This window comes from Uloborus diversus, chromosome 9 (genome assembly GCF_026930045.1).
Source record: "Uloborus diversus isolate 005 chromosome 9, Udiv.v.3.1, whole genome shotgun sequence".
NCBI classification, from domain to species: domain Eukaryota; kingdom Metazoa; phylum Arthropoda; class Arachnida; order Araneae; family Uloboridae; genus Uloborus; species Uloborus diversus.
In genome coordinates this window covers 9,312,616-9,336,510 of record NC_072739.1, presented here as the reverse complement: position 1 = coordinate 9,336,510, position 23,895 = coordinate 9,312,616, and the positions used below count along the sequence as shown (strand labels likewise).

The 23,895-nt window shown below is 36.7% G+C and overlaps 1 protein-coding gene across 3 annotated transcripts in view; it reads right to left on the bottom strand.

The window, feature by feature from the left end:
• The window catches only part of LOC129229529 (elongation of very long chain fatty acids protein 7-like), a 60,276-nt gene that overhangs the window by 20,062 nt on the left and 16,319 nt on the right, over positions 1 to 23,895 (bottom strand). The window contains exons 1-2 of one of the 3 annotated variants that reach the window (XM_054863851.1): positions 20,357 to 20,429; positions 10,534 to 10,708 (exon numbers count right to left, since the gene is read on the bottom strand). In XM_054863851.1, coding sequence (XP_054719826.1) covers positions 10,534 to 10,591 — 58 coding nt within the window. In that variant the 5' untranslated portion in view covers positions 10,592 to 10,708; positions 20,357 to 20,429. Of the gene's footprint in view, positions 1 to 10,533; positions 10,712 to 20,356; positions 20,430 to 23,895 lie in introns of those variants that run through there. The other 2 variants (XM_054863849.1, XM_054863850.1) reach the window with 2 other exon arrangements.

Sequence of the window (23,895 nt, the reverse complement as noted above, 5' to 3'; positions counted from 1 at the left end):
ACCTATCTTTGGATACTTTGCAATTTAATCTTTTTATAAAACTAGTATACAGGGCTAAGATAAATCTTGCAGGGCTACGTCCAACGTGCGGGGGGGGGGGGGCATGCTGGACGGTATCACTCATATTGGTTCTACCACCAACTTCAAAGTTGGTTGGGCAACATAATTGATCCAGAGAAATGGGGTTGGGAACGCAGGACGCAAGGTCTAATGCATGTTGACACGAAAAGAGATTCAGTTACTCAGAATCTTTTGAAGATGGTATCTTGTACCTGCAAGAAAAATTGTACTGGAGCCTGTTCTTGTCACAAGGCAGGTTTAAAATGCTCCAGCACGTGCAAACACTGCAGTGGCACAAATTGTGAAAATGTTGCAGAAATTTCATCTTTGGATGAGACTGCTGAAGAAGATAATTTGTTCCAGGAGCTTTTGGAATTACCGCAACAAGGAGATGAACAATTAAAGGACCACAGCTTCTTTCTACCCCCTACAGATTCTGAACTGGGAGAACCTGGACCTTCAAAACTGCTTCGAAGAAGATAAACAGCGTATTTTGTTGTTATTTCTCTATTTGCTTTAAGGTCGAATGAATCTCTCTGTAATTTAGATGTATGTATTAATCTTCTACAGTTGGATTTTCATTTTGTAAGGTAATTCTTTTGGGTTTTTCATGCCTCAAAATGTCAGTTTCTGCAGAATTTTTTCAAAGTATTCATTACGTATTACTATTGTACCTTTATTTATTCATTTTTATGTCTATTGTTTGCTTATTATCACCCTAATATTTATTCATTCACATTTATATTCGAATATTGCATTTTCGCTTGTAATAGAATAGATGGTACGAATTATGTGCTTTAAATGAATGAGAAGATTTTCTAATTCAATTACAAACTGCAATATAAATCATATGTTATTGGAGTCTGACTGACGACTACCTCTGTCAGACTAGAAATATTAGTTCGTGAGCGGTGGGGGAGGGTTTATTATTATTATTGTATCAGAGCATAGAATGCATGACTGTGTTGATTGTTTGCTTATTAGCTGCTTAATATTCATTCCTTCACATTAATATTTAAAAATCGCAACTTTGTTTGCAATAATTAGACTAGAACGTACGAATTATATCCCTCAAATGAATGTATATGTTACGGCCAAAGCCCGAAATTCAGCCAGTTCGCGAACTGGCCGGCCAATTCGCGAATTGGCCAAGACGTTTGGCCAAAGCTCGAAATACACGGAATTAATATTGCATTTTCTACTTTGGCTAGCCATTTCGCGAAGTGGCCGGGAATCCTTGGCCAAAGCCCGAAATGATTACGAAAGATTTTAGATAAACAGGTAGACGACACACCTGTCGCTTCCAATGGGACGGCGCGGCGTGCGAGTAGTAGAAACTAGAAAAAAAGGGTGCCCCAGGGCCGCAGAGAGCCAAATCGAGTCCCTTGTCAATTTCGTCACCAGGCCCGTTTCCCACTATAAAACCAGTCAAATTTATACTACTTTGACCCCAAGTAGGGTCCATAGTTTCCGACTAGGCTGATATGTTCTCTCTGGCTTTTGGAGGGTGCTACCACGTCCCTATGAAGGTGTGCCAATAGATATTCAAAGCTTCGACCTCGTTTTTCTAGCCTTTAATTCTTCGACTGAGTTATGAGTATGTATTTCTCGTATTTACACTACTATATGTAAATACTTTCAGTTGAAATTATATGCGATCGCTAATAAGGTGTCATTGAAGTATTGTGTAAGCATTTGTTGGTCATTTTGTATCCCCCCTCCCTCACCTTTTGAGAAAAAATAAGCATACGCTATACCCCCTTCCCCCTTTTGCTTACATATAAGATTTTATGATATATTGTGCGTCACAGGATCAGGATGCTCTTTTTCCACGTCTTTTACGTTGCACTGTAACTGCTTCATTATTTAATGCTTACCTAAGAATTTTTGTGCCCCACTCCTCTTATCAGAGAAAATAAGCCCTTAGTCTCCCCTTTCTGCTTACATAATACTTGACCGGTCCCAGCTGAGGTTAAGCCTAAGGCCGTGTTTCTCAACCTTTCAGTGTTCGTGACACAAATTTTAAACATAATTTTCATTCCGACACCAAACCTAATGACAAGTAAGGAATTTAGTGTGTGCTCCCCTCCCCAGAATTCTATTTAAAATTGGTTCTTTTTAAACTCCCTCTTAAACCCGAATTTCTACAAAACCAGATCTCAGAGAAAATCTTCAAGCCAAAATGAATCATGAATAAAACATTAGTTATAAAGTAGTGATGAAAATCCAAATATATAGTAACTGAATCGTCGGCAACACATATTTTGGAAATGACTTATTGCACGAATAATATAGACTTGCTTCCATTTAGAAATTGTCATGTGTGATATTTTCTTGAAATATGCTTTGTTGGAAGAATCAAGTTTGAGCTTTGAGAAGCTATAAGTGTTTATTTTTTTACTTCTGCTTTCATTTGTGTAGACTTGACAATTAAAAAACGAGATAGCAAAGAGGGGAAACTTAGCATGTTTTGCGCCAAGTCCGTGCGATTAGTCTGTACTCACTGGCTATTCACACCGCTGCGTTGGTGCGATAGGCCATTTCGAAAATTATGAGAGTAATTTTATTAATTACAAGCTATACCCGCAAGACGATGCCCGTGCTAAGAATTTAAAGGAAGGTACGAATAAACGAAAATTCTCCCCCCTCCCATCTCTGATTCAAAATAATCATTTTCTTATACCAAAATGCGTCACTCTTTAAGAAAACCTATTTAAAAAAAAAAAAAAAAAAAAAAACCAGCAGTTTAAAATATTTCGCTATATGAAAAAGACATTAAATTACATAAACAGTTGCTTTAAAATGTAAAATAATGAAAAAACTCTATAGTTTTTCATCTTCAAACTCGACAAGTAACTACGCTACCGTAACCCAATCTATTTGCGAGCGAAGCGAACTCCGAACGATTAGCGATACACCCTTTCTTACGAAAGTGTTTTAAACGATAATCCCGCTCTCTCGCCCTCCTCGCAGCAAAAGGTAATTAAAAACACATTGTATCTAAAACAAAAGAAAAATCTCGCTCCTCTGTCCCCCGTAGAAAAAAAAAAAGAATTTAGCTCAAATACCTACTCAACGCAAATTATATAAATGATCATTCCGCGTCCTCAAGAAGAAAAAAATTTGAATTAAAATCCAGATTGCAAATACCGTAAGACGAAGAGAAAACCAACTAAAATACACGCAATCAATTTAACCTTAAATAATTGCAGTAAAACGTGCGTGAAAACGTTTGGAAAAAAAGAGAGTTAAAACAAATACCATGACAATAAGAACAACCTTTCCTAAATGTTTAAAAAAAAAAAAAAGGAAAATATGCTAAATGTTCTAGATTGCTTTCTCTTCCGAAATATTGTTTCATAAAAATTCGGACTGTTTTACAAAGGAAAAAAAAACAATACTAAGAGTAAATTAAAATAAATATAACGACATTTATTTATAAAATATTGATAAGGGCATATTGCAGGGGAATTGCGAAAAAAACCTGCATTAAGGAAATGTCTTTAAATAATAGATAATAACAATAAAACTATTTTCACTTTATATTTGTCTTAATGAGCCCTTATTATGGAGGCATTCCAAAAAAAAGCCATATTTCTCGGTACAATGTGATCTAGAATCTTTAAAATTAGGTCTACGGAGCAGAAAAAGACTGTCGATTGTCCTCAATTCAATTTACCTTTGCATTCGCACACTTTACACAACGCATTTATTTAAGATATAATTCGCTCATTTGAAGGGCACAAATGTACTTTTTTAAGCTATCACATTAATACATCATGTATTGTTACTGAATAATATGTATTATGGCTTTAATATAAAAACAGACTAACACGAGATCATATTTTTATATATTATGAGCTCATTTTTAACACAGAAATATCAATTATATTTGAACTCGTTTCTGAAAGAAGTGTATATCATGAAAAAAATAACAGTACACAGAAGTACTCATTTTAAAATGCTGCATTTTTAACAGTGTAATACAATCTCCTCTTGATTTTCCTATTCGTACTTTGGCCGATCGTCCATAGCCACTTCGCGAATTGGCCGGCCAAAGCCCGAAATGAAGGACATTTCGGGCTTTGGCCGGTAAGTTTTCAGCAATGTTGGCCAGTTCGCGAATTGGCTGGCCAATTTGCGAACTGGCCGATTTCGGGCTTTGGCCGTAACATATATATTGTGTAATCCAGTTAAAAACAACAATATATCATCTATTATTGGAGTCTGATGAAGACTACCTCTGCAGGTCAGAAAAGTTAGTTCGTGAGCAGTGGGGAAGGTTTTTTTTAAAATTATTATTGCATCGTCGTATGTGCTGTAAATGAATGCGTATATATGTATTTCAGTTTCATAATACATCGTTTGTTTTTGGAGTGTGGGAACTAATCTGTCAGCCAGAATTGCTACTGTGTCAAACGGGGGGGGGGAGGTGAGCAAGAAACTCAAACTACTCTAACTGTCGATAAACTCTCTGAAACTAAAGTTTCTATTGAAGTTCTAATAATCATGACGCCTTGCTTTCAGTGTGAAAGTTTTTTTTTTTTTTGGAGTGGAGGAAAACTGCCTATTTTCAAAGAGCTATAGCAAGCTTGTTATTTGTGCTACAAAAACGTTGCAAGTACAAAAGTTGTAGGAAATTTTATGTTCTTTAAACTTTACGTTTAAAACTTTTTTCTAAGTTGAACCGTTTCGGAGATATTTTGGAAAAAACAAAAAAAGTCATAAATTTTTGTGATTTTTCGGCCCCCAAAAGTTCTCCCGGGGTCTTTCGTGTTGGATAACTTGGTTTTTCCATGTCGGCACCAATATGTGCAAATTAAAAAAATAAAATCTTTGACCCCATTTTTTGCAAGGTAAAATGTATCTATTGACTGGACTACCAAGTCACTTCAAAAATATCGACGCACCCACCACCGGTCACGCGCTATCACCCAATGGTAATAGTGATTCTTCCAAGTCTTTAACATGTTGATCACTCACAATTTCAAACATGAGAGTAAACTTTAATTTATTAAACTTAAATTAATAAACGTTTTTAAATTAATATAAAAAAAATACAACCTCAAAAGAGCCGAATTTATTCTTAGAGTGCCAGCTTAACAATTCAAAATGTCACCTTCACGGTGGGACGAGCTTTCTTATATCTAATTTAGAAACCAGTAGATATTGGTTAAAACATCTGGTTAAAACGAGATAAATACATTGAATCTTGTGAAGAGCTATAATTCGTGATTTAAACCAATAAACATTGCGGTAAAAGTTACGGAATTTAAAATTTAAAAATGGTGCTCGGCCCCCAACTCACTTCATTCGCCAACTTCTGGTTGTGTTCGATGAGCGACCGGTAGCTCACCGGTGGGTTGATCACATGACAAATAATGACGTCATTAGCTGTCACGTGATCAATTGACCGGTCGCTACCGGTTGAACTCGTCGCACGCAAGCTCCATTGTATGCATATAGTTCGAGATTTACAATGAATCCCCCTCCCCCCTTTTTTTCTCGGCAAGTAAGAACTTTCATTTCAATAAAGTAACAATCACCATGAAGTTGCCCCCTAGCTCAAACCTTTTTCATGTTAAAAAAAAGATTTCTTTTTAATTCTAAAACATGTATACAATACTCTTATCTCTGATCTCTGATCTGCAATGTTAGTCTCCCAATTTATATTTATTCTATCAAAGCTAAAAACCAAAATAGTTTTTGTTTCTAGGATAAGTGTTCCAGTTGTAACGCTAAGACCAGCTACCTGTTAAAAAATTAAAAGTCTTGAAATTTTAATTTAACGACATGACACGTACTATACAATATTTTGACCTTGGAGCATTGTACTGTTGAGGAACCTGCATCTATGTCTTAAGGCAAGCAATTGTTTCAGGCCTGACCTTGACATTCAACGTTCAGGTGAGACAAAAGTCGAAACGAAACTAATTAGGACGCATTTTCCTCTGATAAATCACCCTCATCTGATACGTTCAGACAACTTCTCGAAGTTATCAATATCATCAACGGTTCTACTAATTAACCGACGATAACATGTCCATTGCTCAAGTAACCCAAGGTTACAGTTCTACGAAGACTGCACCTGCTGGTCAATGCGGTCCAACCAGTGCTTGAGCACTAGAGATGAGACGGGCTCTAGAACCGAAAATAGGTTTCGGGCTCGGACTCAAGCAAAGATATTCAATCGTCAATCTCCAAACAAATTCAAAGCAAATAAACATTTTCCCACTGTGAGAAAATGAAAAAGGAACATTTAAATCAGTTTAATCAATATGAAAATTAAACCAAAAAAAAAAAAAAAAGAAATTAACGCTTATTTATAGTGTTTTTTTGCGATTACTATTGTAATATGTCATACAGTAACGCATTTGAAGTGGAGCATTTTGAGAAAATTTAGAAACTTCTGTTAATGAAGAACATTTGACATAACATTTTTCATTAACAGAGAGATGTCAGATTGTAGAAGGTTCGGTTTTTGATACAAGAAAGTTTCCTTCGGGCTCGGATTTTGGTCCGAGACAATATTACTCGGGCTCGGGCGGGCTCGGTTACAAATTTTCGGGCTCGGGCGGGCCCGGGCTCTCAAAAATGAGCCCGAACTCATCTCTATTGAGCACCAGGGTTGTGGAGTCGGAGGGAAAATTACCAACTCTGGGAAGTTTAGAGTCTTTGACTCCGGCTCCTTTCATGGTCGTAACCAGACTTTTGTTTCGGAGGGGGTTTCACCAAACACGTTTTTTAAAAAACTTATATGGTGAATCAATTTTGATTTCATTCGTATATTCTATTATTTTTGTTGCAATAGATTATTAAAATCAAGAGGGGGGGGGGTCTTATGAAACAAAGAGCCTTATTGTTACATAATATAACTTATGTTCTCAATAACTACCATAAAAATGTGTACTGCAGATGAAGCACTGAGTTTATACAATTTTTCAGGTTTACTAATCGCATTTTTCAAGTGCAATTGAAATAATAACTATATTTTATTTTTTTCACAAAAGAAATAATAAATTATTTAAAAAATGGAAAAAAATGTCTTTGGATTAAAAATTTTGGAGGTGGTTTGAACCCTATAAACACCCCTTGCATACGGCCGTGACTCCTTCACACCAAAATCAGTCCGAGTTAGCAGTCCTGGAAGAGTTGCGGACTTGAGGAAAAATGACAGACTGACTCTTGGCATTTTAAGGCCTTCGACTCTTGACTCCGACTCCTTTTACTCAAAATCAGTCAAACTCCGCAGCCCTGGCAGACTGGCAGAGTTGCGGAGTTGGGAGGGGGGATGACAGACTCGGATTATTGGCATTTTTTATAAACTTTCCCTCCCGACTCCTTACCCCAAAATTAGTCCATTTCCAAGTCCAATGCCCTGATAAACACACATAGAGTGTATGATTTTTTTCAAAACCCTGAAACTGCTAAATACTCTAACCAGGGTCATAACGTATCGCATGTATAATCGCATCGACATATTTTCATGATTTTTGAAAAAAAACAAAAAAAAAAACAAAGTGCTTTAGAACCTTTTAGTTCTTTTATGGACATCCGGTGAACTTACTGGGTTATTACACCCTTTTACTCCCCCCCCCCCAACTTTTTTTTGTTAACAATTACGCACACAAAAAAATTCTTTCCCTATCATACATCAAATGTTAGTTTTCAACGATATTATGAACTTCAGCAGACAAAATCATTTTTAGGCTTTCATTGGCTGATCAAACTTCCCTCCATTAGACACCACATTTAAGCAACATATTTCAATTTCTAGCGAGTTTTTGGGTTGTTTTTTAGAGCATTGAAAAAAAAACCTCGGAACAATTTCGTATTCTTTGTATGTTTTAAACACTATTTGTAACCATTCAGAGATTACATTTTACTGAGCTATGAATAAAACAAGACTTCCAAAACCCTTCATGTCATTTATGTAACAAGCATCTATAATTTAAAATTTATCTATTAATGAAGACAAATGCTGATTTAAAAAAAAAATAATTTAAGAAACAAAATGCCTCACCAAAATCACTCCCATCCTCAAGAAAAAGATACATTTTAAAACATTAAAAATAGGTTTAAATTCTTATCCTCATATAAATAATAGCCGATGATCGAGTAACCCGCGTGTTTCATCAATGAAACTCGCTTCACGACATGATAATATGTCTGGTAATGTTTAACATGCAGGGAAAGGCTTTATTGCGACAAAGCTGAACTCGATCCAGTAACTTAACTGTTTTACTGGTAAGACTTTCATTTTAGGAAAACGAAGAAACCAAAACAATTTACGCTATCTACTGGAGTTTAGGGTTCATCCACTGGAGTTAGGGTTAAAATTTCAGCTATCAAAGTATCGCCAAACAGTCAATTGCTTCGTTCAAATGTAGAAGCAATTTCCACCCGTCATACCATGACGGGCGATTTTGTAGTATTTTAATATATATAGGTTTAGGGACATCTATTAAAATGGTATTTCAAATCAGAAATCAGCTGACAGTAGGTATTCCAGGAACAAAACCCAGTTTTCCGAGTACAAACAGTATTCAACATACAACCATCAGAATCTGATTTTAAAAAAAAGTATTCAACCATGGGCGTAGCTAGGATTTCCGTTAGGACAGGGCAAGCATAGGCACAACAAAGTAGTGGTTTTACTACCCCCCTCCCCCAAGTACGCGGACTTCGGAAATTGCTTGAATATAGTCCCCCGTTCCCCCTACAAAAACATTTCACGCTAGTTTTAGTCAGATGCGGGCAGAAATAGCGGTATGTGGTTCTCCTTGGAAATGTTTTGGAAATTGAGGTCCTAAAATTGCATTTTCGAGTTCTTTGGTGACATTTGGAAAGAGCGTGGAAGTCGGAGGTTCTCTTCTAGGCAGGGCAGTTGCCCTTACCTGCCTCTGTTAGAATTTTTTATGTAAATTAGATCTGCACATGTGAACTAGTTTATATACTGTAACCGCACCTAATGTGAATTTTGATCATTCATTGAATTTTCTGAAATTTGCCAGTTATATAGATAAGTTGTAGTAGTGCATGAAGCTACGAAAAATGTCGTGTCAACTAATAAAGAATTAACTTGAATGCATTTGTGAATTACTCAATAGTATCATGAAACTTGACTACTTGAATTTAAATTATAACAGCCTCCCTTTGGCTACGTCCGTGTATTCAACCAGCATAATGTAAAAGTGATCTTCCATAATGGTTAGCAACGAGGGCTAGGGAGTCGTAGTTGAAGAGTCTGAGTCGGACTGATTTTGGAGTCAAGGAGTCTGAGTCGGAGGCTCTACAATTCCCTGAGCCGGAGTCAGGGCTGCCTCCGACTCCGCAGCCCTGGTAGCAGCAACTGAAAGATAACGAAAACAACAAGGACGAAGCGGGAATCTAATTCATATGTCATCACAGCATAAAAACATGAGTACTCAAAAAAAAAAAAAATCATCCAACAGAAACAGAAAAGTTTTAACAGCAAAGAGAACTTCTCGACGGGAAATCAGAGTGAGGAAGATGAAAAGGAACTGCGCAATAACACCATTACGACTTCTGCTACTGTTGACTCTTCACCAACAAGACTGCGAAAATCAGTTGCAAGAAATTAAGCAAACATTGTCAAGTTTAGCATAGAAAAATGGCTAAAATAAACAGATTAATCTCTGAAATGAAGAGAGAACAAATATATTTCTCGACAGCCTTGAAGCACCTCTCAGCGAAACGCGAAGTCTGGTGAAATTAGCAAAGACAGATCAAGGAGACAAAACAACATCCTGGAAGAGGATTGCACTTCGCTGCATCTTCAAAAGAAATCATGAATATTCATAATAGTAAAAATGCAAACTTGAGACTTTTTCACACAAAACCATCAAACGGAACTCATTCAGCCTGCTTTATCGGACACAGAAAGATTGAATTAAGTATTCAAAACGAGATAACGGAGATATGTCACAACAGGTAAATATCAAAAGAGTAAATTTTACTTAATCTTGACGTTTTCTTTTACTCGGAGTTTTTTTCCTCCTTTGTCTTTCTTCCTTTTTTTTCTTTCTTTTTTTTTGACATCAGTGTCGCCCCCCCCCTCCCCCAAAGTCAGTGCCCTTAGTTTCCGACTAGGCTGACATGGCCTGTTGTCGGGCTTGGTGCCACGGAAAGATGGTGAATGAACTGAACGCGGAAACAGAATATTTTGTTAGGAGGTAGGATCAGCGAAAAAGCACCAGCAGTAAAAACCTTACTTCAGTGAAACCAGTGTATAACGATACTGTCTATAACGATAACCTGTCTATTACGATATTTTTTAGGTCCCAATAATATCGTAGTAGACAGGTTTTACTGTACTTGCAGGCTCTTGCTAATCTGTTTCCTGTTTCCGCTTCCAGTACATCCACCACCTCTCAGTGGCACAACTAAACACATCACCTCACTTCCTTGAAAAAAAATCGATGGATAAAACGTGTTTCCTTGGTTACATACCTCCTTGATCCAAGAAATCCTTGAAGCTCTTGTTTAAGATCTCGAGAGCAGCAAACATGGCGTCCGTCTGTGGTTGTAACCTTGCTTTCTTTAGGACTACTGCGTATGTTTCCTATAGCACGAAAATTTTCCCGCCAAGGGGAAACAATTTCGATTTACAACCAGAAGGTCAAATCTGAAAAAGATTAGAAAAAAAAGCACTAAATATTTATTCAGCTGAATGGACTTCTAATTCAGAAAAAAGGTTCGAAACAATGATTTAATGATGAACTACTCTAAAACTCGCGTTGATTCATTTCCGCATGAAATACATTTAGCGTAGCATTTTATTTGTCAGATGGGACTTTCGATGGGTCAGACAACTTTTAATTGTCAGGCGACAATTTAAAGTTTGCGGTTTCAATAAGCTTAAGGTTTCTATCAGCACCAAAACCTAGCAATGCACCTATTGATGACACAATGGGCGTCTTAAAAGTCCTTGGCACATTTTAAAAATTCATAGTAAAGCAACAAATTGTATCAATATGCGGTTTGCGCCATGATGTTTCACAGGCTCAAGAATTTTTTGTGACATCGTGGAAAAAATCTTTTCTAATAATAAAGCTGAAAGTCTGTCTGGATCTCTCTCTGTCCGAATCTCTGACGCGCATAGCGCCTAGACCGTTCAGCCGATTTTCATTAAATTTGGCACAGAATTAGTTGCATGGGGGTGTGTGCACCTCGAAGCGATTTTTCGAAAATTCGATTTTGTTCTTTTTCTATTCCAGTTTTAAGAACGTTTTCCCGAGCAAAATTATCATAAGATGGACGAGTAAATTACCAAGTTATCATAACGTGGAACCGTAACATGGGCAAACCAATTGGCGAGAAATTCATCATACATTTGTAAATATACAGGCGAACCAGAAGACCTTTTAATTTTCTACTACGGGCAAAGCCGTGCTGGTGCCACTAGTACTAATAATAAAGCTGGAAGTCAGTCTGGATATCTGTCTTGATGTCTTTGACGCGCACAGCGCCTAGACCGTTCGGCCGATTTTCATGAAATTTGGCACAAAGTTAGATTGTACCACGAGAGTGTGCACCTCGAAGCGATTTCTCGAAAATTTGATTTTGTTCTTTTTCTATTCCAATTTTAAGATAATTTTACCGAGCACATTATCATAACGTGGAAGAGTAAATTACGAAATTATCATAACGTGGTACCATAACATTGGCGAGCAAATGAACAGAGCGAATTGGCGAGAAATTCGTCATCCATTATTTGTAAATACAGGGCAACCAAAGTACAGGCGAACCAAATGACCTTTTAATTTTCAACTACGAGCAAAGCCGTAACACTAGTAAATAAATAAAAGTAATTGCTGTATCGTCAGTTTCCCCCCCCCCCCCCACACTTTCTGCAATTTTTTTTTTTGTACAATGTCACAAAAAAAATCTTGAACCTGTTAAGTATTGTGGTGCAATCCGCATATTTATACAGTTTCTTGCTTTTCTATGAAATTTTAAAATGTGTCGAAGACTTCTCGGATGCCCTGCATGTTGTTTTGCAAAAAACAACAGAGTGTTGCAATGATCGGAAAACTATGACCCGCGGTCCGCCTTGTAACCGACCAAGGAAGATTTTAATAACCCAGAAATCAATATTGAGGTTTGTTAGATCATTCAGTAAAATTAGTTAGACTTTAATATTATGCATTTTTTTTTTTTTAATATAAAGTAAGCCAAATAGTTTTTTAACCAAGTGCGTTGTCAAAAACAACTAAACTGACTACAATACGCTTCAATGACTTAAATTTGCGCTTACAGGGCAAGCAACACACAATTCTTAAACTTTACGAAAAGTTAATGTTGTAAGATAATTCTATTCTTAGGGTAACTTAGTAAATTAATCTTAAATATTTTCTTTTAGCTAAAACTGAAAAAACTTCCAAATGCAGAAGTATATGTTTAAAAGTTACATAGGTAAAATAACGCATAGTCTTAGAGTAGTCGTAGCTGGAAAATTTTTCCCCCGATTGTTCCACGAGTAGAACGAAACAAGACAATATCGCTCTTCTGGTAGAACATTGACGTAACTAAACAAGCTGATGTGTGCATCACATGACTTCCTTTGACTCCAATTTAATGTCATTTCCCCATTACTGGCAGTTTTAATGTGATTCAATAGTTTACTCTCTAAATATCACCAACAGTGGCCAAATCGATACCAGATTTAAAAAAAAAAAAAAATCGCCAAATTTGTCTCCAAGTTGGCGACAAAACTTGGCGACCAAAAGACTGGCGATATATCGCCAAGTGTCCGCCAAATTATAACACCACTTGAGTTTACATCAAAATTAATGATTTCCCTCCAAAAAAGGGCAAAAGACCCCCTCAGAAACACCCGAATGCAACCAAAAGGGAAGGTGCACAACTAGACCCCACTAGGAGTCCACGTACCAAATTTAAACTTTCTAGGACATACCGTTTTTGAGTTATGCGAGATACATACACACATACATACGTCACGAGAAAACTCGTAATTAACTCGGGGATCGTCAAAATGGATATTTCGGGTGTCTGTACGTTCCTAGGCATATATCCACGTGTGGTCGAGTCGAAAAAAAAACCCAACATTCATTCGGGGGTGAGCAAAATAGAAATTAAGGCCGATTTTTGAGTGAAATTTTTTTCGCGAATACAATACTTCCTTTTTTGTAAAAAGAAGTAAAAAATAATTGAAAATGAGTTGTTGTCACTGGGTCCAAACGTGGTCACCCCATACGGAGGAACATTCACAGATTTGTTTTTCAACTTTTAACTACCAGGGCAGTAACTCAAATATGTTTCATTGTATGAGGTTGTTCCATGTATATTTAGTTCTACTGTAAAATGACACTTTTTACAGTTGCGTTAGTGTTCCACCGGAACAGCGAAATAAACACGATTTTTAGCCTAGAACTACAAACCAGGTTACTGGGCGTCCACGTAAACTGGATTTTTACCATTCTTAGCCACGTTTTCAGCACTTTTAGCTATTCAAATCGTATTTTCACGAACTAAAACTTCATAAAATTGAATTTGATTTTCGTCATTTTCTTCGGTATGAAAAACAAAAAACATCATGTAGTTATGAGTCAGATTGCAGCTTTCAGAACGATTGTACGAGCAAAACCCCCGTGGGGTAAATATGTATCCCGGTTTGTAGTTTACAGGTTTGTAGTTCTAAGGGTAATGTAATTAAAAGCCAGGTATTTTAAGATTTAAGGTCTTCTATTTAAATTAAAACAGCTGTTCCACTCTTGTAGTAAGAACAATATAAAATTAATTGAGAATGAGTTGTTGTCACTGGGTCCAAACGTGGTCACCCCATACGGAGGAACATTCACAGGTTTGTTTTTCAACTTTTAGGCAGTAACTCAGTGGTAGTTTACGTTTCACTGTATGAGGTTGTTCCATGTATATTTAGTTCTACTGTAAAATGACACTTTTTACAGTTGCGTTAGTGTTCCACCGGAACAGCGAAATAAACACGATTTTTAGCCTAGAACTACAAACCAAGTTACTGGGCGTCCACGTAAACTGGATTTTTACCATTCTTAGCCACGTTTTCAGCACTTTTAGCTATTCAAATCGTATTTTCACGAACTAAAACTTCATAAAATTGAATTTGATTTTCGTCATTTTCTTCGGTATGAAAAACAAAAAACATCATGTAGTTATGAATCAGATTGCAGCTTTCAGAACGATTGTACGAGCAAAACCCCCGTGGGGTAAATATGTATCCCGGTTTGTAGTTCTAAGGGTAATGTAATTAAAAGCCAGGTATTTTAAGATATAAGGTCTTCTGTTTAAATTAAAACAGCTGTTCCACTCTTGTAGTAAGAACAATATAAATTTGATTCAAAAGTTCAGTCCCGTTTAACAAATCTGGTTTAGTTGCACATTGAAACAACACGTTTAATTCAAGGGAAAGTGCATTTGACTAGTAAATATTCAGCAGAAACTAAAGCAGTTCGATAAGCAGAAAAACCTTGGGGGGGGGGAGGGGGAATATAAATAAGCTTCAGTTTCCAGAATGAAAAGATTCTCTATTGGTTTAGCGGAACCATACTGACAAGTTGCATGAACCACATGAGCCAGAGTCAATGTTCACGATTTAATGCAGTAATGCTCAACCTCCCAACCTACGGCCCGCGGGTCACATCCGGCCCCCGAAGCTATTTCGTGTGACTCGTTGGTTTGTTCAATGCTACAAGTTCGAAAAGCACGATTCGTGACAATGTCACAAATTTGTAGCCCAATATCCAGAAATTGGTACCTGAAAAAACATGCAGTGAAAATAAAATAAGAATCAAGTGATGATAACAACGATCATAAGTTTGTGATTTTCTTTCCTTTACAATATTGAACCATGTTATTAGAAAGAATGAGCGATTTTGAAATTGTATATGGGCTCTGGCCCGTGAGAATGATTTCAATATGAGGAGCGGCCCTCGGGCAGATAAAGGTTGGGCACTACTGTATTGTATAAGTTGGCTTTCTGGCAAAAGCCTTTTAGTCGACAAGGGGGGGGGGGGAAAGATGAATCATTGCAATGAATTTGATTGTACAGTTACTTACTTCATGATGCAAATCAATTGCCTAGTTTAAAAGTTATATGAATAAACCATTGAGAAGGAATACTAATGGAGGGAGCCATGGCAAATGTCTCGGTGAAATAAGCTTGGGACCCAATGTTTCCCAGGTCAGGTGACTTGTTTGGCTGGGAAGTTGTCGCGTTTTGGCATGCAATCGCTCTTTTGGCATCGAATATTTTTCAGACGACGCGACGGCGCTTATTATGAAGTCGGGGCTACAAATCAGAGCAACTCTGGCTCCAACTCCTTTACCGCATAATAATAAATAAATACCGGATACAAATACAGGCCTATCATTCAAACTCCCCCTCCCCACTTCTTTCCGGATTTTAAAATATAATGTAATTGCATTTTTCATGTATTTTGATATTCATTCCCTGAAATGACGGGCATGTACAAATAGTTTAAAGTGTTCTGTTATTGACTGAAAATTTATGGATTCATATGTATTGTAATCAATGTTTTGAAATGATTTCATACGCAGGCATACTAGTAATTAAATTGAAGCATAAAAATAGCAAATCTTTACTCTTGCGCATCTGCTGTTCATAAGAGCTTGGCGGGAAAATACTCGCCAACAAAGCAAATGTACACAAAATGCTTAAGAGCCGTTAAAATAATTACCAGTTAAGTAAAAAGTGTTTTTATGGAACTAAACTGTTATTTACACTCAAGATATACAATGTTTTATAACTTTTATAGGTAAAATAAGTACAAAAATTTAAAAATTATAGTCAACTGTGGAATATGTACTCGTTGAATGCATATGAATGTTATTTTTTCTTTATTTAGAAGTAAAAAACATTCGTACATGCTAGGGAAAAGTTACTGGACCTCCTGGTGTGGCCTTTTTCCTCACAGTTTACAATGCTAGAATACTGCACTATTACTATAAATCTAATTTTTCCCTTCTACAGTTAAAGGTTGTTATCATGCATGGCTTCCAGCAAATGAAAACTTCTTCAGCGGTTACGGTGAACTTGAAATTGCTCCCCAGGTCACATGGTACTGTTGCCGTATCGGGATAGTAGGGTTGCACTCTCTCCATCTATTTCTTCTCAATGGAATAAACATGCTGTAACAGTTACGGGTCTGTAAAATGATATCTTCTACTTTTCATAGCCATTTGAAGGTTAAACTGGCAAGCCTCAAAACTTGAGTTTGACTTTATGATTTGACCTGAACGCAGCGATATGATGTTGAATTAAATGAAGAAAAACAAACAAACGTGAATGAATCACAAAGTGTCAAGAAAATTCTAAAAATAGTTTTTTTTTAAAGGGATGCAATAGAGCCTCTTCATCTATGTAAGGTCTTTCGCAATGGCACACAAGAAAGCTGCGAGAGCTGTGACCACAAGTGTTCAACAGAGGACTTGTTGTACGTTCAGCTCTCTTAGTTTACCACAAGATTTAAAACCTGTTGAAAAGTGTGGGAGGAATCAGTGAGAAGTCATTACTGTGTCTACTAGAATAGCGTTAAATATTTTGCCCAAGATTCAATTTTCAGTTTAAATGAGCTGCTTTTCACAAATAACTAAATTTCAGAGGGTTCAAGCAAAATACAAACTTTAAATCTTCTACCAAACGAGAATCTATTTCGCCGTCACATGCACTTAATGTGTTCTTACACTCGTTATATTTAAAGCCTTGAATTGTAGCGTAAGTAGCGACACGCCCGCCATCTTGGGCCAAACGATGCTTTCTTCTATGTCTGTAGTGGAGAAGTAGCGTGTTTTGCTTCTTGATTGAGGTTTCTTATTAACTCCATGTTAATCCGCAATCAAGAAACGCCATTTTTAAGTAGAAAAACACGCTACTTCACCATAGCAGACATAAAAGAAAGCATCGTTTCGCCCCAAGATGGTGGACATGTCGCTACTTAAGCTACGATCTAGGGCTTTAGTTATATTGTGCATCGATCCCGGATGTACTGTTGGTATTTGGAGGAATTAATTTTAAATCGTAGTTGAATTCTAGTGATACTTGCAACTACAGTCGAAGCATAAAGGACATTTGATAAATTTAAAGAAAGCAAAAAAGGAGTAACTTTTCTTTTTCAGATTCGATCGCCGTACCAGAATCCTACCAGAACGTCTGGAAGCACTCTCCCTTATCTCCAATGGGTCATCACTAATTGGTGAACCCATTAGAATAACGTGACAACGAAAATGCACTTAATATTCATCTCGTCCGTGTTCCGGGAGCCGCTCTTCGAAATGACAATGCGAATGTTGCCAGAAGAAAGGCGCTCTCGTGACCCAGTGAAACAGGTCTTGGCTAAAAGGGAATGCGTTGAACAACGTTTGGCAAACACCGCTATTGAATTTCTCTTGTTGACAGAGCTGTCTGGCGAACGAGAAAAAAAGTTTCACGAACAAAATCGAAAGTGCGTCGGATTCTGTAGGCATGATGGGGTAGATAGTTAAAAGCGGTTAAGAATCTGATAAATCAATCTGACAACTTCAGAGATGTGTTCGAAAATTAAATCTGAGTTCTGGCAGTAGGTATGGTAAAACCGATGACTGGGCACAGTGAAATTTGGTAAAAATTACCGTTAAAAGCACACGTTTTGGAGCTACAAAGAATCTTTTTTCAATTCAAAAAGTTCGGAGCTATCGAAGATCTTGCTCGTTTTTTGCTATTTTATTTGACATCCGAAATTTCAAACCGTCTCCTACGAAGACTCAGATTAAAACACGCGTTACGATCAGAACATAAAGAAACCCAGGGCCGTAACTAGAAAATCATTTCGGGGAGGCTTTTAATAAACTTTCATGCGGAGCTTTGCGCTATTTGTGCTAATGTTCAAGTCGTCGGGTTATCTACACTACTGGCCATTAAAATTGCTACACCAAGTGGGCGACATGGTACAGACATGAAATTTAAATCACAGGAAGAAGATGATGTGATTTGCAAATGATTAGCTTTTCAGCGCATTCGGACAACGCAGGCGCCTGCAGTGACACCTACAATGTGTTTAAATGAGGTAATTGTACTGCCAATTTCCCACGTGCAAATTCAATTTGAAAAGTTTTTGTGAGTGCCATTGGATACACATGTCGATCACCTCTTTTTCGCATTGACGGCACTATGAACAGTCGGTGTTACATTTCTGATGTGTTACGACCCGTGGCACTAACCTTTAGTCGAGCCCTGCGAAACTACGTTTCAGCAGGATAATGCACGACCGCATGTGGCCGGTATTGTGCGGACTTTCCTTGATACGGAAAAGGTTCGACTGATGCCCTGGCCAGCACGTTCTCCAGATCTCTCCCCAATAGAAAGCGTCTGGTCAATGGTCGCTGAACAACTGGCTCGTCAGCAAATGCCAGCCACTACGGTCGATGAACTCTGGCATCGTGTTGAAGCTGCATGGATGTCTGTACCTGTACATGTCATTCAATCTCTGTATAACTCAAAGCCCAAGCTTATAAGCGCTGTCATTGCTGCCAGAGGTAGTACTTCTAGGTACTAATTTCTCAGGATCTATTCACCCAAATTTCTTGAACATGTAATCATTTTTTATTTCTAACATAATATATGTGTCCAATAAATATAATTTTGTTATCTGTATTTCGTCTTGGTGTAGCAATTTTACTGGCCAGTAGTGTATTATGAAAGCGTTTTATGCAATTAATATACATATGAGTTTTTGAACAATATTTTTTGGAAATTTTTTAGTATATACGAACATTTAAATGTCAAACCAAAATCTTCGGGGGGGGGGGGGGTGAACCCTTAGAAACCCCCCCCCCTTGTATACGGCCCTGAAGAAAACCCCGTGCTTCCCTAGCCCTGATAAAGGCATGGGCCGACTGACCCCTGGCCAAGGGGTCCCCAAGGTTTAGGGTTCTTGTTTCTTTTTCAAGTTACGTTATGTTATAGAATTTGCATTTATTATGCTTTAAATATAAAATTACTAAAAACAAAATATTTGTTGCAAAGCTTTTTGTTTCTTTTTCTTTACTTTCTCTAATATTAGTGTTTTAAATTAAACATTCAATATATTTGTCTCATTTTTTTTATAGTGTTACATTAAATTTATATTGCATTTTATTCAAATACAGTAAATATTGCATTTAAACTAGCAAAAAAAACAAACTATTCGGAGCACTTTTAGTTGTATCCATACCACTAATATTTAGCTTTCAATTTTAACATTTGAAGATAAAGCTATTTAAATGAGAGGTAAGAATAGAAATAAAGAACATATTAAAGATAAAAAGATGAGGAGGATGTAAATACGTTTTTATTTGTTCATAAAAGACATACTAAAACACAAGACCTTCAAAATATTGTGATAATGTATTATAGAAATTGTGATGCGTCGTGTAGGGAGAGGGGAGGATGCGCATGAACTCTAGACTCAGAGCCCCACTATGACTTGATTGGGCCGGGGTTGCCCCTTTCGTAGAATATGGAATTTAATCAAAGAGCTCATATTTAGAACAAGATGAAAATCCCACTTTCACCTGACGAAAAAAAGAACTTTATTAAACTACTCATTAGAAAGTGTAAAAAAAAGGCTAAATGTACTGTGGATGGAAAAGCAATTCTGGAAGAAAAACTGAAAAAAAAAGAAAAATTAATTTGAACTTTGACTCCTTGAATTCAAATTATGTTTTTCGCAATCACGAGTGTATGTGTGTATGTAGGCGTGTGTGGGGGGTATGTGTGTCTGTGTGTAGGGGGTATGTGTGTCTGTGTGTAGGGGGTATGTGTGTCTGTGTGTAGGGGGTATGTGTATGTGTGTAGGCATGTGTGTTTGTGTCTGTGTGCAGGTATGAGTGTGTGGGTAGTTGTGTGTATGAGTGTTTGTGTGTGTGGGGAAGAATGTGTATGTGTGTGTGTAGGCATGTGTTTGTGTGTAGGCATGTGTTTGTGTGCAGGCATGAGTGTGTGTATGTGTAGGTGTGTGTATGTATGCGTGTGTGTGCTTGTGTGCGTGTGTGTGTACGTGCGTGTATGCGTGTAAGTGTAGGATATTGACGCAACCTGGAGACTGTTTTCGCTAGAGGAACAGCATCATGAGGAGCCGGTCGACGGTGATGCTGCAGAGGGTGCTAGTGGGAAAATAAAATGATAGCACGCCAAAAACAGTCAAATGAAAGTAATAAGCAATCGTGATTGCTCAAAAAATTAATTATGTTGTTCGAAATAATGAGCAAAACAAAACGAAGTCAGAAACACAAAACTTACCATATATTAGTACATTATTCATAAACTCGATAGCTGAATAGTCTTGTTCGCAGCCAGCAACATCAAAAGTTTATACAAATATCAAAGTCAACATTTAAAAGAAGTTTTGGCACGACAAGCATAGTCATCACGAAGTCTCCATCTTAGAGAAAAGAAAAACCTGTCCTCTAATGACCTGTCATTACAATTGCCTCGGTCTAAACTTTATTTCTAGAGGAAATTTATAAAAGTGTTATAATATTTCATTTCTTTTTCCCTCTAGTTCTGTTTAAAGGAAAGAACAGATGTCAAAATTCTTCAAGGAGGAAATTGAGTTTATTTTAGCTTTTCGATACTATCGTGCGAAATCCAAACACTAATTTAACCACAAACATAAATTTATGTTTATTGTAGTTTACACGTGTTCTAATTGATGTAAAAGCTACTAATCACGTCAAAAAACCATTGTTTTATCAGGAAGACTTAAATGTTCGAATTTTATGACTTTTTGTTAGTGGTACAGCTTTAACAATGCAGTTTTCAAACATAAAATGTAATTGTCTCACTATAACGGTTGGCTATTAAGGGGTTACAGCACCTTAAAAATAACCAAACGATAAAAAAAAATTGTATTGCTTATTTCGAAACTAAACACTAGTCCAAACACAGGGGAAAAGTTTCAATGCTTTAGTTTAAATATTGAAAAATTTATGAGTGGTTTTAGGTCATGCTCGCTATGTGTTCTTATGCAAAAAGAAAACTTCAACTTGATTTTTCTCGATGATCGTTTTTTTTTTTGTGTTTTCGTGTCATAAGAATCCCTAAGGATTTTTTTCTATAAAAGATACAGCTTTAAAGTAATACTTTTTACAATTAAGATAATATATTTAACAAAACTGTGCATTGGATAAGCATTTTATAAATTACTCAAATGTTTAGAGCATGTTATACCTTTAAAAACCAAATTTTTTTGAAAAAAATTACGATTTTTTACGTAATTGATCACAGAAAATTTTCTAGTAAACACAAAAGCAAATGAATGCACAGATTTTTAGGGATGATGATTGTGATCGTTTAGAAAAAAGCTTTTTTTATATTAGTTTAAAAACAAAAAAACCTTAGGGATTTTTAAAAATTGAAATTTTTCCAAATGTTTTAAATTTTTTAAAAAAATAAGCAATATTTTAAAATTTTTAAAATAAATTATTGATTACAAAGTAAGCAAGCATGTTATGATTTCAACGAAAAATATAATTTATTTAAATTGAAAAAAAATTGCTTGAAACCCCTTAAGACGTCAATTCCTCCAGATTATGCTTCAGTATTACGTTATGGCTCCTAGAAGTTTAATCCAGTAGCAGATTGACGGGTTTAGGCGACCGACGCAATGCACAGTTAGGTTTTAGGGGTCCCTTTGTCTAGCACTGAGCACTGAACTAGGTAAAATTCGTATTTGCATTTCTTAATCGTCTTCGGGGTCCCTATGGTCGTGGGGGACCCTAACCCTCGTAATTACGACATGGTAAATCAGCCACTGGTTTTGCTTCTTTTGGCACGATGGTTGAAATTTCAGCATAAAACGGATAAAATGAAACAGAGTGCAAACGGAATCGATGAGATAATTTGATGAATATTTTACAACTTGCTATACAAAAATAAGATTCTGAATCCAAACTAAGCTTGGCGATATTGGCATTATTTGGCGAATTTCCTGTAAATATCCACTTTTTTGTGTGTGTGTCCATAAAGTGTTAGTAAAACTATTCAAAAATATGTTGCCAAAATTTCTGTGAAAAATTCCGATTAGTTCCGATGCTATGAGCACTTAAGTGACTATGGAGATTCAAAACGTTCTCAGCATTTTTTTCAAAAGTTTTTTCCTCGGAACAACTTTTTTTCAACTGGTGGGCATTCTAGCTCAAAGAGTTTTGACCGATCGTTCTGAAAATTTGCGTGAATATTCTTGATTCAATTATACTTTATATGAACTCAACTTTTTGTCGATATTATTTAAAATATTTTCTTAATTTACAAGAAATGTGAAAAAAAGTGGTAGAAAAACATAACATTGTAATCAAACACCTCAAAAACGTGCAATTTTTTACTTTTTTGATCACAATTAGATTCATATTGTAGGGAAATATGTTGTTAATGAGAAATAAAAATTGTAATGATTACAGACAAAAATTGGTTTCGGTAACGCACACTAGCAACAAGTTCTGATGGCGACCGCCCATGGACAGCAGCTTCTAACTCCACTAACTCTGGTGGAAATGACTTCAAAAAATTACAAGATTTATTCCAAAAGCTGAATAAAGTATCCTCCAAGTTTAATTAGATTCTAATTATTTTCTTTCCTGTTTAAAAACAAATCACGAAAAACACTTAAATTCCGTCCTCCTAAATTGGTTTCCCCTCTTAACCCTTTGGCGAGATTTCGATCAACTATCTCTGTAAAACTGTCTTCTCTGCATCGATCCGCAACTGACTAGGAAGTGCGAAATACTACTCTCCTCACTATAAGGCATTTTCTATTGCATTTTCGTTCTTTTTACTCTTTCCATTTTATTGAGCAATCACGATTGCTTATTGCTTTCATTTGACTGTTTTTGACGTTCCTTTGATTTTTCCCACCGCCACCCTCTGCACCATCACCGTGGACAGGCGGGCTTCTCACGCTGCTGCTCCTAGAGCGAAAGCCGTCTCCAGGTTGCATCCATGTCCTACGCACACGCGCATACATACACAACTACACACACACAAACACATACACACACAAACACCTACACACACAAACACACAACTACCCACACATTCATGCCTGCACACAGACACAAACACATAGGCCCACATATGCATACATACACACATACACACAACTACCCACACATTCCTGCCTGCACACAGACACAAACACATATGCCTACACACACATACACATACCCCCCACACACACCTACCCCCCACACTTATGCCAGCACACAGACACACATACCCCCCCACACACACCTACCCCCCCACACTTATGCCAGCACACACACACACATACCCCGTGCACACAAACACCCCCCCCCCCCACACACAAACACACATGCCTACATACACACACTCGTGATTGCGAAAAACATAATTTGAATTCAAGATGCCAAAATTCAAATTAATTTTTTTTTCTTTTTTTACTGTTACTTTGAATTCAGATTTCAGACTAATAAAACTATTAAATTTTTCTGAGCCTGTAGGTACCATCTCTAAAACTATTCTAGTTTGTGCGTGTAAAAAGTAAAAAACTCAATATAAGAAAATCAAAGAAGAGAATAAAGTAGGGTTACATGAGTACATGCATCCACGTACATGAATACACGCACCAATACACACGTACTAGTAAAACATTACTAAAAATTCAAAATGATGAATTTTAAATATTAAGGGGAGTTTGTATCCTAAAACCTTAAAAAAAATTTTCTTCAGATTTTAGGTATTCAAATCAAGAACTTTCAAGAGACACCATTTTCATTTTTCTATGTATATTAAATGTAACTTAATTTCAATATTAACGGGGC